Raw genomic sequence first — 15,835 nt, forward strand, 5'->3', positions numbered from 1 at the left:
CTGGGGGGGGTGCTATCATTAAGACAGCAACAAAGAACAGGATATGTAATACACTAATCTTAATACTTGTGTTAAATGGATAGCTTAAACTGAAGATTTAAAGAGATCGTAGTGAACTGGGCTTCATGTCCCATCTATTCCGCAAACTGCTTGTGATCATAAAGTTTTCCAGACAGCACATTCTTGTTCTGCATGGAGAAATATTTGTAATATAGTAAAGTCTTAAGCTTCATTGTTGCCAACCAGCATCACTTTCAGCCATGGCAAATTCAGAACGTATATTCTGCCATGCTTGGCCAACTTCAAAGGACCGTTAGAAACCATAAGTATGCGGAAATCCATTGGAGGATTATGACATTGGGTAAGCCATTTTCCGTAACAAAGTTTCACGAAACACATATGTTCACTCAAACCCCACTTACAAGGAAAATATAGAGTATCTTGTTTCATTCATTAACAGCTTTCAGTCACAGTATATGAGAAACATCCTTATTACCTGCACTTTTTCTACTGGTATAATTCAGTTATACTACATCTCATCTAAAGATATGCACTGAAAAATATAACCCAAGGTAATAATTGCAGCCACACATCTGAAGCATACAGAAAATTCATTCCGTCCTTTGACACCATTTTCAAACTTTTATTCACTCTCTTGGATGACTATAAATAAGTGTTTCCACTATGGAAAAGAAAGTTTAGCACAGTACATTTTCATGACTGGGGAATGGATTTTTTCTGAAGATCTCTTCAAAAAGGGCAAAAAGTTAGAAAAAAAAGTGAATGTTGTAATACAGTTCTTTATAAAGTCCCTTGTAAAAATTAAAAAAATTAAGAAAAAAAATAGAACACAAGGCCCAAGATTATTTATTGCTTTTCTTCAGTTTTCTCCTTGACTTCTTTCTCAGATTCTTTGATCTCCTCCTTTACAGAAAGTTCTTCTAGTTTCTCGGCAACTTTATCAGCACTATCATTTTTTTCTGTTCCTATTAAAAAATGTTTAAAGATATTATTAGATAGTGCAGTAGGTAATATGGAAACATGTCAAAAAGATCTGAGAGAACAATATAGTATTATGTATGGTGTAATAATGCAAGACAATCAGTGTGGCAAATGCTGTGATTTGAACAACAGATAAGCCAGATTCAAAACTCCACTTATTGGGGCAGCCTTGCGAAAACTGCTACATTTCTGCTCAGCTTACCCAAGAGGGATACTGTTGTAACATGCAATAACCCACCCTATGTGTATTGCCCCAAGTTCTTTGGAGGAAGCAGGGTAATTTGGTTAGGATAAAAGACACGCAACTACAAGCCCAGGAGGGAAGAAGGAAAAGGCAGACTAGAGCACTATAATGTGGCAGACCACATCCCTTCTCATTGGTTGGTTCCTGACTTTCCAAGTTCTCACAGGCAGGTCCTTATGGCACTCAGATCATAAGCAGCGGAGTTTTTAAAAAAGATGATATCCAAATGTTACATTATTCGAAAAGTAGAAGCTCTCTATTGCAACATGTCTAAGTTTTTATGCCTTCAGGATAATCCGCACGGAAAAGTAATGCTTCATAGTTTGAAAAACCATGAACTCAAAGGGGGGGGGAATCTCCCCTTCTTACCCAAAGATTTTGAATTGCTAACCATTAATACAATTTTAATCACAAAGCAACTAGGTATTCCACTGTAACAAAGTGTTGCAAGAAAGAAACAATTTCGGAATGTTCTGCGCGCTATATATATATATATATATATATATATATATATATATATGCAGAGCTATGACGCAGCTATATGAAAACGAGTCACTGTGAGACTAACACTTCATGTTTTGAGGAGTACATAAAAAGTCAATTTAATACTAAGAGTCTCTCTTAAGAAATCCCAACGTCAATATTTTTTAAAAATTGTAACATTTCTATACCTCTAATTCATCAGTAATAATAAAGCACCTGGAATCATAGAATTGTGGATTGGAAAGGACAACAAGGGTCATCTGTACCAAGATCAATTGAAACGGACTTCCACAAGTAGGGAAAGTGTTCACAACATCCTGGATTACTCTAGCAGGCCTAAAAAGCACCGTAACTGAATATTGCAGTCAGGCACAGAGTGAGCCTGCTATTAAGCATAAAAGATTGCTTACCTGTTAATCATGTCCCTGAACACTTGATGTTAGAACCCTGCACAATCAGACCAAAAGTCTATCTAGTTTAGCATCCTGTTCTAACGGGCCAACCAGATACTTATGAGAGGCCCACAAGTAGGACACAAATGCAACAACACTCCAGCGTAACTCCCCCATTATTACTAACAGCCATTGATAGCATCCTCTGACTGCCTGACCCTCTTCTAAAGGCATCCGAGTTGGTGGCGATGATCACATCTTCTTGTAATAAACTCCGTACCTATACAGTGGTACCTTGGTTTACGAACTTAATCCATTCTGGAAGTCTGTTCTTAAACCAAAGCATTCTTAAACCAAGGCGTGCTTTCCCATAGCAGCGGGGGACTCAATTTACAAATGGAACACACTCAACAGGAAGCGAAACATGTTCTGCTTCCAAGGCAAAGTTCACAAACCAAAACACCTACTTCCGGGTTTGCAGCATTCTTAATCCAAGTTGTTCATAAACTCAGCTGTTCTTAAACCAAGGTACCACTGTATGTGTTGTGCGAAGTACTTCTTTTTGTCTATCCTGAATCTCCACCTGCGTTCTTAAGAGGAATTTGCAAAAATCCAACTTATCCTTGATTGTGGATACTGAGCTACTTATTGGTTATATGCCATCAGGCTGCAATCACTCATATCACAACTTCAAAAAAAATGGATGTACCGTGCTGTATTAGAAGCAAAAAAACTTGTTTTGATGAATTGGAAGAGCTGCAAAAAGATTCCATTGAGCACATGGATAAAATATGAAGAAATATTTAAGCGATAAGGCAGATAGTGGTGGGAGGTAGAGGGAGATGTTGGAAAATATTGTTTAAAAAGGTATAGTCATAGGTATATCAGTGTATCCAAATCTGAACTATCAAATTGTTATAAATGTTATTTTGGTTTATGTTGTATGTGTCTTTTGCAGTTGATGTTTGTATCAAAAAATTGATTAAATAATTTTTTTTTTAAAAATCACAACTTCATTTCCTTAGCAGCTGCTTGCAGGGCAGAGACATCCAGATGTCAAGTAATCCTGTCAATTGTGGCTAAGAGTTCCTTGATCACAAGAACACCATGTTTGATAGTGAACAACATCCAGTTTGACTAGTGAGTGATGTGCAAGGAACTGAGATCAAGCACTGAAAACTTTTTCTTTAAAAGGGTATAGTAAGCCCCACTTGTATCAAATGGAGGAAAACGTGAGCACAGTTGTACCTTGGTTCTCAAACGTAATCCGTTCCGGTTCTCAAACGTAATCCGTTCCGGATGGCCATTCGACTTCCTAAAACGTTTGCAAACCAAGGTGCGGCTACAGGAGCTTCCTGCACCCACTCGGAAGCTGCGTCGGATGTTCGGCTTCCAAAAATGTTTGCAAACTCCGCGGAACACTTACTTCCAGGTTTATCGAGTTGGGAGCCAAAATGTACAAGTACCAAGGCTTTCAGGAACCAAGGTATGACTGTAACTGAGAAGAGGTTCCTTTGCTTCCCCTCTCACATGTCAGAAACAGAAACAAGGCATAAACACTCAGGGCCATTTGAAAAGCAGAAATCATGTACAGGCAAGCCAAGAGCATCAGAGCACAATGGAATTCCCCTAAGATAAAGGATGCTGTACAAGTCTTTCAGTTCACATGTAACATGCCATGCCAAGCTTATCATATGAAAGACCTGCGATACCCTGGATGATCTCAGTGTGACTTGGATGGCTGACGGCTTTAGCACAACCCAAAAAATACAACTAGCTTGTCAGAAAAGCTTATAGGATGCTGGAAATGGGAATTGCTTCAAACATACAGGTCCCCATTGTCTCTTTCAACTACTGTAGCTAGGGATGTAATTTGCTACCGGTATGTTTTTAATGTGAAAAGCTATTATCTTGCCTAGGGGTGGTGATAATGGTGGAGAAACACATTTCTTAGAAATACTCTGAACGTAGAAGTCACTGTTTTTAAGAAACTTCTCAGGCTTTGAGCTGTGCTTAAATTTAAATAAAATTGTTATGTACTGGAATAATTAGATGCCGGGCCAAGGGAACAGGTGTGTTCCTTAATTACTGTATATAGAATTATAGAATGCATTAGTTGGTCATCCTTTTTCTGGCTTATATATTAAGGAAATGTTTTGCATTTTTCTACTTTTGTACAATCATAGAATTTAGTTGGAAGGGATCCAAAAGGCCATCTGCTCCAATCCCCTGCGATGCAGGAATCTTAACGAGATCATACATAACAGAAGGCCATCAAGCCTCTGCTAAAACAACTTCCAAGGAAGGGGAGTCCATCAACTCTCATTGGAGTCTGTTCCACTTTCAAATAGCTCTTATTGTCAGAATTTTCTTCTTTTGTTTAGTTGGAATTTCCCTCTTGCAACTTGAATCCATTGGTTCGGATCCTAGCCTCTGGAGCAGGTGAAAACAAGCTCGTTCCCTCTTCCATGTGACAGCCCTTTAGATATTTGAAGATGACAATCATAACTCTTCTCAGTCTCCTCTTTTCAAAGCTAAACATGTCCAATTCTCTCAACCATTCCTCATAAGGCTTGGTTTCCAGGCTCCTGATCATCTTGGTTGCCCTCCTCTGCTTGTCAATAACCTTATTAAATTGTGGTGCCCAGAACTGGACTTGTTACTCCAAATGTGTTCTGACCAAGGCAAGACCAACAGAGCAGGATGATTACTTCCTTTGATCAGGGCACTAGACTTCTGTTGATGCAGCCTAGAATAACATTAGCTTTTTTGTTGTTGCTGCATCACAGTTGACTCATGTTAAGCCTGTGGTCTACTAAGACCCCTGGATCATTTCCACATGTACTAATGGCAAGCCAGGTGTCCCCCATCTTATATTTGTGCAGTTTGTCTTCCTGCACAAAGTGCAGAACCTTATATTTGTCCCTGCTGAAATTTATTTTGCTAGCTTGGGCCATGGTCTCAAATTTGCTAAGGTCATCTTGAATCTTGATTCTGTCTTTCTTTCTAAGTGCTCACAGACGGATGATTTAATTATTTGCTCCTAGGACCTTTGCTGGTATTGACATCGAGCTAATTAGTCCGCAGTCAGTTACCTGGGTCGTCTTCTCCCCACTTTTTGAAGATGGGGACATTTCCCTGCCTCCAGTCTGCAGGGACTTCACTTGTTCTCCAAGTATTCTCAAAGTTTATAGACAGAGGCTCTGAGATTACATCTGCAAGCTCATTTAACACCACTGGGTGCAGCTCATCAGGCCTTGGGAGATTTGAATTCATTTACATGCCACCTCTTTTCCTATCATGGGCTGCAGCTCCCTCCTTGCAACATTTGTTCTGTTATCACCAGGTTGGGCACTGCTTTTCTTTTGAGTGAAGACAGAGGCAAAGTAGGTGTTGAGTAGTTTAAACTTATATTATTTTAACCTCTCTTGAAAACCTGAGCTTTGGCCCACCTGACCTTCTCTCTGCAACTGTTGGCTACTCTCCTTTGTGATTTCCCCTTTCTTCCTTTCCTTATATATGTCCTCTTAAATCTCAGCCCATCTGTAAGCACTTATGCAGCTACACGTTTCCTTAGAACAGGCACCCCCCAATAATAATAATAATAAATATTATTTATTTATACCCCGCCCATCTGGCTGGGTTTCCCCAGCCACTCTGGGCGGCTTCCAACCGAATATTAAAACAGTACAGCATCAAACATTAAAAACTTCCCTAAACTGCGGCCCTCCAGATGTTTTCGCCTACAACTCCCATGGTCCCTAGCTAACAGGACCAGAGGTCAGGGATGATGGGAATTGTAGTCCAAAACATCTGGAGGGCCAAAGTTTGGGGAAGCCTGCCTTAGAAGTTTCCCACTTTTCTTGTTGGAATTGTCTACCTTTGTATCTTCAACATTCCACTTTTTAAAAAACTCTCATTCTTCTTGGACTCCCTTCTCTTTGAGTATTTCTTCTCTTTGAATATTCCTTTAGCTTTGGCTTCTCTTTGAGTATTCATTTAGCTTTTTAAGATCAGCCTTCTTAAAGTCCAGAGCAAATATCTGACTACACTCAGATTTTCCTTGCCTCTGTATCATTTGTCAATCACTTCCTGGTAAGTACCAGGTCCAGGAGAGATGATCCTCTTGTTGCTTTTTCCACTTTCTTGCAGTTTCCTGCCCTTTAGCAGGTTTCTGGAGCAACACTCCTGTGCATCAGTGAATCTGTTATCCTCAGTACCAGGTGTCTCCTTGTAGTCTGTAATGTTCTCTCCCTCTTTCTCAGGGTTTAATTTAAAGCTTTCCCAACCAGGTTCATGAGACTCTTAGCAAATGTACTCTTGCCAACTGCCACGAGGTACAACCCATCTCTTGCCAGACACCCGTCCTCAAAGAAGCAGAGAACATGGTCCAAGAAGCTAAACCTTTCCTGACATCACCTGTGCCACCAGTGGTTTACTTCCAGCATTTTTCCCCTTCCTGTGCCCCAATCTTCAACAGGAAGGAGTGATGAAAATACCACCTGTGCCCCAGGGCCCTTCAGCTCCCTGCCCAGAGTGTCAAAGTTCCTTGCTATACGTTGAAGCTGCATCTCGCAGTATCATTTGTACCCATGAATCAGAAGGGGTTGTTGTCGTCAGTGCGCTTTATAAAACTTGGCAACCTCTCTGTCACATTGTGAATTGTTGCACCTGAAGACAGTTCATCACCCAAGACATCCTGTTAAACCTGCACACTGCTGTCTCTGTCCCCCTCAGCAGGGAGTCACCTACTACCAACACACTTCTCTTCCATCTCTGGGGAGTGACAGGAATTGTTCTTCACACTGCACCTTCCACAGTCACCTCTATGTATTCTGAGGTCTGCAACTACTGTACTTTCTCGTCTAGCCCAGAATTGGTGTCCATTGGCATGGAATTGATTTTGCAGCTCCAGTGTCACAGCATGGCTCCCGACAGTACTGCTTCTGTGTGTCATGTTCCTCCAGGTGTTCATTTCCTGCAATGGGCAACCTTCCTCCTTCCTAGGGGCATCCCACATGTGATGCTATTTCAAGAGAGTCCACTCTGCTCTAATGAGAAATTCCTCACCTTGCCCAGTAGTAGAGCTTGATTTGTTTAACCATGCATGTGAAACAGATTAAGGTTGAATGCCCTAGCACAGACTCGTACAAGTACAATTTATTAAGTCCAGGCTCTTTGCTTATTGTGAATGCAGCCAATATGGCAAATGAGTTAGTCATCACTGGATATGTAAACAGTGTGTGTTGGACTTCTTATGCAAAGACCATGCACCTTGTTTTTATTTCCAATTGTTCTCCAAGATTACATACTGTTTCTTGCAACTGCCATAATTTTAGTACCTTACGTGAAAGTCAGCTTGTCTATCCTCAAACCAGCATGTAAGAGTGCTAACAATGCACAATTTGCTTCTCTCTTTAGCAATAAATTGCTTTGAATAAAGTTAACTAAACTTTTCTGACATTGCTAAGCTGTGGGGTATCATCAAGAAATTCTAAAATAAGGTAAATAGTAAGACAAGACAGTAACGCTGAAAGGTTCAGAGATTCATGTTACTAAAGATTATGGAAAAAGGAAAGACCACCTCACTGCAAGCCTCTTTAACTCTTACATTTCTGCTTAAGTAAATGAGGATCAAAAAGAGAATCTAAAACTTGGTATATAGTACAAAATAATAATAATAATAATAATAATAATAATAATAATAATAATAATAATAATAATATTGGCCAAGTACATTTTCCAACATACTTGGAATTTGTTTTGGCTACATTGCAATGTAAACATAAGTTATGTTTATTAAAATGCAAGTTATTCTGGCAGTTCAGGGGCTTTTGCAGAATTGTTTGCAGTCTCCTGACTGCAGTATTTCTTCATCAGAAAAAAAAATTCTTACCTTTCTTTCCCTTATCAACTTCATCCCTACATTCTTCAAATTTTGCCTTGAATTTCTGTGCATCTGTTTTAAGGAAATAAAGTATTATAAAAAGTGCTGCAATGGATCTAGACACAACTTAAAGCAAGTAACGTTTTTTCCTCTGGTACCTCAGATTGCATGAACTCATCCTCTTTGTATCTAGACCAGAGCTTTCCAAACTTTCAATGTTGACAAGACACTTTTTAGACATGCATCATTTCGTGACACAGTAATTCATTTTACTAGCAAACCAGAGGTTAAACTAACCCATTTCCAGCCCTGGGAGGAGCATGGAGAGTGTTTGTGTGACACACCTACAAACTGCAGCTGACACACTAACGTATTGAGACACAGTTTGGAAAGCTCTGGTCTTGACAATACCTATGATCTAGTAAAGCCACATGTACATATGCAGTCTAGAGTATCTGAGTTTCTAGAACTCTTTATAATTTTCAGTGTAAAATGCACTTTGATGTTTTGCTAGACAAGTAGGTGCAGTGGAGATTTGTATCATAAGACCTACTGAATAACTAGATCTTAAACTAGAGTTCATGTACTAGCATCACTGCCAGATTTTTCTTTAATAAACAAGAGAGTTAATAAAAGCAAAAAGGATTTCTGATAAAGATAGCATATCAATACTTTCCTAACTATCATACAATGGAAGTTGTCAATTGGTTTACCAAGTTACACTACAATATGTTAGCATAAATGACCACTTGAGGTCACTGTTGCTCAATGCTAGATAGTGAGAAATGTCATTCATAAAAAAGGCATTTTTATTCCATAGGCCGGAAAACAAGAAACAAAGGCCTGTGTCTGATTTGCTTCCCCCCATCCCCAACTTCAAGTCCGTAAAGCCAATTTCACACTATGCACAGAAAGTAAAGTTGTGCTCCATTTCCCTGGGTTTACTGAATGGCTTACATGCAACAGCTAACTATGCTCCTCACTGGCACACTACAAGAAGATGACAACACAGAACCTGAAGGTTGCTATGGTAGTAAGTCAATATACCAACAGAAGATACTTTTTATAGAAATAACAGCTACATTTGGCCAGGACACATGAGAGCAGAACACAATAACCTTTGCTTCCACTTGTTAAGAGGCAAAGATTTAAGGACCTCTAAAATCCTATCAATCCAAAAAGTAAATCCATTATACTTAATTTTCTTGCTCACAATTTGCATAATGTGACCTATAAAAAATTTGAAATAGCCCAGACTGCCTACTTTGTGGAAGTCATGTGAAGTGTTCTTTAAGTATTAACAGAGTACTGTACTAGTATAGAGGGTAGCCTGATTCATTACAGAAAACAATTGATACAATGGAATACAAAACATTCAGTTTACAATCACTTCACATGTCTTCATACATACACAGCAATTTTAAGTGATCAAAATTATGTTGCTTTTAACTTACTTTCTGCATTTAAAAACCGAATTGCCAGAAGTTCTGGCTTAGGACTCTCATCTGCAAAATCAGCATGTGTATTCCACACCCATGCCCTGTCACTTCCTGCATTGGGCTTCAGCTCCATTAAAGGTGTAACTAGAAAGGAAAAGTGTGTGGGGGGGAGAGAGAGAGAGAGAGAAAAGTAGCTGGGCACAGCAAGTACTAGAGCAAACAACACAGCCTCCTTAACTGTCTGCCTGAAGATATTTACCTTATCAGCAACATAAAAGATTGCTAAGAATGCATTTAAGTTCTAGTCTAGCCTATTTATCAATGAATGCGACTAGATTTTATTCACAATTAAGACTACATTCCAGAATCTTGCTGCTACCTATTAGGACTAGTTTTCTGAAACCTACTACATAGCGTGGCATGTTTTTCATGCTATTATTGTTAAGACATGTGAAAGTTTCGCTGTAATCTTTGAACTAAAAAAGGTTGGACTATAGGTGACTGGGCCCTGCGTAGTTTTCTTCCTTTGCACAGTGCAGTTCCCCTGCCTTGCTTAAAGCTACTTGCATGTCTTTGTGAAATACCGTATTTTTCCGTGTAGAAGACTAGGTTTCTTTTCTACAAAAAAAAAGGTTTAAAATTGGGGCTCGTCTTATACACGGGTAGTGCTGAGGGGTGTTTTCTTAATTTGGAGTCCCCAAAAATAGGGGGTGTCTTATACACGGGGGCGTCTTATACATGGAAAAATATGGTATCTCATGTCTGCTTCTGGCATACTGGATTATATGACTCAATGTATGGAGGTTGTATCTGAAGGACTTTTGCTAAGAGAAGGTAAACTACATAGCTTCTTGATCCTTTCAACCTCCAGTTCTGAAAGGGTGGGACCCAACATCACACCAACTGATGATGCAAGCAGAAGCTCACTGTGCAAGTGGCCTTGGGTATAACTCTTCCTTAATAACCAGAACCAGAAGGACCTTCCCCACCTTCTGTCCCTATTATTGTTTCCTTTCATGCTATTACAGCAAAATAAGTAGAACTGTACAATGAGTGCAGTGTACCAAATCACATACTGTAATGATTTGCACAGATTTTTAGGGTTTTATCTCTCCTCATCAAGAGACGAATGGTCCCCTTCTCTTTGTGCTTCAGAAGCTTTACATCACCAGTGCCTCGTTCTTTCCATTCAGGAAGATCGTTTTCTGATGCAAACCGGAAGAGTTTTGCTCGCCTTTTGGGGAGGGGGGCACAAAATTAAAACAAGACATAGCTTAGTTTATGCATGGAACTTTTTACCAGATTTTTCAATGAGTTGGGATCTTTTAACATGAATCCTCCATATGAATGTACATTTGATATGCCAGGGTGACTAAGCCGCTTCTGGAGAACCAGACCAGCAAACGGAAACGCCGTTTACCTTCTCGCCGGAGAGGTTCCTATTTATCTATTTGCACTTGACGTGCTTTATTTTACACTTTCAAATTGCTTTATTTTACACTTTCAAGTTGCTTTGGGGCATTCTGTTGTGGGATGTGATTCATAAATTCAAGCTCCCCTTGTTCAGTCCCTGCTCCTGCCAACCTAGCAGTTCGAAAGCACAGTGCAAGTAGATAAATAGGTAATTGGCGGGAAGGTAAACGGCGTTTCCGTGCACTGCTCTGGTTCGCCAGAAGCGGCTTAGTCATGCTGGCCACATGATCCGGAAGCTGTACGCCGGCTCCCTCGGCCAGTAAAGCGAAATGAGCACCACAACCCCAGAGTCATCCGTGACTGGACCTAATGGTCAGGGGTCCCTTTACCTTTTATATGATAGAAAACACTAGTTTCTGTCACAGAAATGGAAACCAACTTTGCACTCCTCGTTTCTAGGTAAGTGGATAACTGTTCAGTAAAAAAAAGATAGCCGTTCTATCTCACTGAGAATTGCTACAGAATAAAGCCTTAAGTAGTTGAAGACAGACTACCACATGTTAAAAGTTTGGCAATTCAAGATTTACATTGCCATCTAGAAAAAAACAGTTGTACTGAAAAAATCCCATATCGCAAAGCTTGGACACTATTTTCTGACATTTTGGTGGCCTAATAAAGGCACTGCCCTAGACAACATGTACACATGCTGCAACCCTTCAGCTTATCAATATGCCCCAACCCAGATTTTGGAAGTTACTGATGCACTATTATTATTGTACTTACATCTTAAAGAGTTCTTCCTCATCTTCTTCAAGAGTTTTGATCTCTTGCTCAGGAAGAGAAACTATGGGCTCAAACTGAGGGTCATGGTTAGAATCATCTACGTTGTCAGGTGCCAAGTCATGTTCCTCATGTGTGTCCTGTGGAAAAAGTCACACGATGAACCTTAAAACAAAATTGCTAAGAGGCTTGTGATATTTTATTCAAAAAGACCCCCAATAATAAAAATGCAAGATCTTATGAACTTGCACATCTTAGCCATTTAATCCAATTTTTCTATTTTGATGTGGAAGCGATGGTTACATTCATTTTACTAATTAATGTAACAAGTATACATCAGTCTTGTACTTAACAGCCAGCCTAGTCAAGCAGAAATTCCATGCTGATGAGTGAGCTGGTGAAGGGGGCTCCACCCCTCCTCTAGTCTGCTTGTTAGAGGCTTGCAGCCCACACTTTCATCCTCACCACAAAAAAATGGAGCTTTCCCCTTTGGAAGCCATAACTTTAAGGGCTGAGGACATGGTTCACTCAACCACATGCCTTTTGATACCAATGACAATGTGATGCTCATGGATTAGCTCAGAGTTAAGAACTGGCAGTATTGTTGTTCACTGGATTTTTCCTCCTCAAAGGACCAGTTTCAGAGTTGCACTGAGTGACTTGGCCTCCTGTTAATTGGGTGTGCAGGGTGCCATCTTCTCTCCAAAGCTGTTTACTTATATGAAGTTGCTTGAAACAGTAATTATGAAATTGGAGCATATTGTCATCAATAAGCTGATGACAGCCGTCTCTATTTCTCAGTAACATCTGAGTCAGGTGAGGACATACAAGTCCAGAACCAGTGCCTCAATGCAGTGATGGTCTAAAAATGAATCTGGACAAGGCAGAAGTCCTGTGGGCAGAAGTCCTGTGGGCAGAACTGGGATCCTGGCCTACCCTGGATAGGGTTGCACTCTTCCAAAGGAGCAAGTGTGTAACCATGGGATGTCCCTGGAGTCAGCTTTGAACTGAAGGACCCGGTGGGCACAATGGCTAGGAGTACTTTCCCCCAGCTTTGGCTAGTGCACTAGTTATTATCATTTATGAACCGGGGTAGCATTGCTACTGTGCCTCGTGCATCAACCACCTCAAGACTGGATTACTGCAATGTGCTCTTAAGTGGGGCTGTTCTTAGGGTTGGTCTGGAAGCTGCAGCTAGCGCAAAATAAAGTGGCTGGGATGCTGACTGAGACATCCTACCATGTATATACTATACCACTCTTAAAAGCAGGCATAGGCAAACTCGGCCCTTCAGATGTTTTGGGACTACAACTCCCATCATTCCTGACCACTGGTCATGTTAGCTAGGGATGATGAGAGTTGTAGTCCCAAAAGATCTGGAGGGCTGAGTTTGCCTATGCCTGCTTAAAAGTGTGGCAGCGGCTGCTAATATGCAACTAGAACAGGTTTAATGCTTTAATCTTTACCTACAAAGCCATAAACAACCTGGGACTAACTTACCTGAAGGAGCACCTTTCCGAAAATCAACCTGGCTGGTCACTAAGATTCTTGGATGAGGAGGCCCTCCTAGTCGTGTCACTGTATACAGAGGCTCTTTAAACTGTGATCAGAGGGTTGGTCTTTTCAACAGTAGCACCCTCTCTGTGAAACCAGCTCCCTCTGAATACACCTACATTTACACAATTCTAGTGCTTGATGAAAAACCATTTATTTTCTGAAACTTTGACTGGGCAGTAATGCCAATTTTTAACTTACCTGTTGTTGATCTAGCAGCTGCTGTTTAATCTGAATGGTGCCTGCTTTTTTGTACACCATCTTATTCTTACATATGAAAAGGCAATATAGAACTAGGATGCCAAGGACAGGGGGATCCTCCTAAAGGCAGGGGATTGCTAATCTTTCTATTAGCAATGTGAGGTGTCAGAGAAAGTACAGCAGCCCCAACACTTTTAGTTGGTGATCAAAAGATGGGGGGGGTGTAGAACCCAAATTAAGGAAATACAAATATCACTATTTTAAACAAAGTTTTCTCTTTGTAGAATGTGCACAACAAAATTACTAAATTAAAATTGGTATTGTGGGATTTAAAACCTAGGTATATAAACAGTTTGACTGTGATTAGAAGCTATTTTATCTTCTGGGCCAATTGTCAGGTTTTTAATTGTGCCCTCCCACTGTTTAGTTTTCCTACCCATCTCATTTCTTCTATCATGCCAAATATATCAAACGAGCAAATCCGCAGCCCCTTTTATATTGTGAAGGCCTGCGGCCTTAATGGATTCAACTGCCTCTTCCTCCAGCGAAGCGGGTTCACAGGATTGCATTCCTAGAAATACTAGGTAAGCATGGCAAGCAGCAGCAGCCACCTTCTGCATCCTATTTGAAGCCTTATGGCCCTGAGCGCGCTTTCAATGCGGGTGTTCTCCCCGACATTTAAAAAATTGAAATACTAACGAGAGGACATCGCTGTGACAAAACCCGGCTCTCCGAAGAAGCGGGGATGGGCAGCGGAGCACGTGGGGCGGCCTCCTCCTCCTCCAGCAGGCGGGGAGGGGGGAGATCGCAGCACACCCACACACCCCGGGGCTGGAGACAGAGACGAGCCCTCCAAAAAAAAAGGTGGTGGTGTGTGTGTGTGGGGGGGGGGGTTATAGAAATTATTACAAACCCAAGGGAACGCCACGTCCCAGCAAGCGCGAATCGCGCGCAGCACGTTGCTGCTGCGGCGGCCCTGCCTGCGCGCCTTGGAGGAGGATAGGAGGCCCTTGGCCTTGTTAAGACGGGGGGTGGGGTGGCGGGGAGAGAGAAACTGCTACCAGGCAGCGCTGAGGCAGCTCGTGGAAAGCGGGAGGGGAAATAAGGGGCGTCAACAGATTAATAAACCTGAGGTGGGGGAGGGGGAATGAGTCAAGAGGGCGGCCTAGTCTCCGGCTTTCTCTCTCCAATCCCCCGCCCCCGCCCCTGGGACCTCCTTTAACTGCTCCCCGCTCTCGATTTTGAAGCTCGCCGGCGCTTTTTGTCCCCCACTCGAGTCTCACCTTCGTCTCGGCCATGGCGGGAGCTGGCGTGGCGTCGTCTCTTTCCTAAGCAGCCAGGCTCGGGTAAGGCGCGTCTCTCGTCAAATGTAGCCGCTTCTTTTCTCTGCCTCTTGTTTCTCGCCGCCTCCGGGCGCGACCTTTCCCTGCCTGGATTTTCGCCCCGTCCCGTCCGTCGACCGACCGTTCGCCCGCCTCCCGGCCTACACTTTCTGCCTCGCACGCTCCTTCAGTGCTGCTGCTGCCGCCGCTGCTCCGCCCCCTCCGTCGCTTGCGCTCCCCGCCCCCTCCTTTCCCCTCATTCCCGCAGCCCGCGCCGTTGCCGCAGGGGCTGATGGGAAAACGAGGCTCTTTAGTTCCCTCACGAGGCCCCGTGACGCCATTGCAACTGGGCGGTGTAGCGCGCCATCCTTAAGGGCATATAGCTTGCAGGAATCCTGAATTAAATTTCATTTTGTGTAGCCTCGAAGACATTACGAAAGATATACAATACAAAAACACACACAAGATAAAAACCAGATTAAAACCAGACATTCTGTCAGATAAGAGCTTGGCGGCCGCCCTTCTAAAGACATTAACCATCCACACAAGGAGGAAAAAATGGTCGCTCTAAAAGTAAAACGGGCCACTTTTTTCTGAGGCAGAGGAGTACCCGTCCACTAATAAAAAGTGAATCAATGCCCTCTCGATCTCCCAGCCGATAGACTTAAATCTTTGGAAAAAGGCTGGTCAGAAATCCTCGCAGATTGGGCAAAACCTGTAAATAGTGGGGCAAATCCGCAGGGACGTTTATCTCTACATGAGCAAAGTTCTTTTCAATCCGTGGAGCTGGCGCTGTTAAAAAAAAGTACATGAAAACCCACTCCGTACTAATAAAAATTAATAATAATTTTAATTATACCCTGACCACTCTGGGTGGCTTCCAACAAATCATAAAACTTCAGGAAAACATCGAAAAAGTTATGTAGTTCTCCTTGACATCTGAACGGTTTTCCACAGGGAGGGCGCCACTAACCACTATGCTAAACGTTCTTGTTTAGGGAAGAGTCTGCCCAGATATGTAGAAAGTTGACTTGTGTTTCATCAGGTTGTGCTTTTTTTTAAAGCTAATTGATGATTTTAACTATTTGTGAATGTTTTATTGAATTGAGATCACGCCC

General features: G+C 41.8%; 1 protein-coding gene and 1 non-coding gene across 2 annotated transcripts; both read right to left on the reverse strand.

Annotated features, from left to right (window-relative positions):
• Positions 1-467: 467 nt before the first annotated feature.
• Positions 468-14,929, reverse strand: RANBP1 (RAN binding protein 1). Its single transcript, XM_035099482.2, has 6 exons — positions 14,679-14,929; positions 11,644-11,780; positions 10,524-10,681; positions 9,463-9,591; positions 8,018-8,080; positions 468-986 (listed from the first exon to the last, which is right to left on the reverse strand). Exons 1-6 carry the CDS (start codon positions 14,691-14,693, stop codon positions 868-870), a joined length of 621 nt encoding a protein of 206 aa, XP_034955373.1. The 5' UTR covers positions 14,694-14,929; the 3' UTR covers positions 468-867.
• On the reverse strand, positions 1,986-2,115 carry LOC118076636 (small nucleolar RNA SNORA77). Its single transcript, XR_004691538.1, has one exon. It is a non-coding gene; the product is annotated as a small nucleolar RNA SNORA77 (small nucleolar RNA).
• Positions 14,930-15,835: the final 906 nt, after the last annotated feature.

This window comes from Zootoca vivipara, chromosome 17 (genome assembly GCF_963506605.1).
Source record: "Zootoca vivipara chromosome 17, rZooViv1.1, whole genome shotgun sequence".
Lineage (NCBI taxonomy): Eukaryota > Metazoa > Chordata > Lepidosauria > Squamata > Lacertidae > Zootoca > Zootoca vivipara.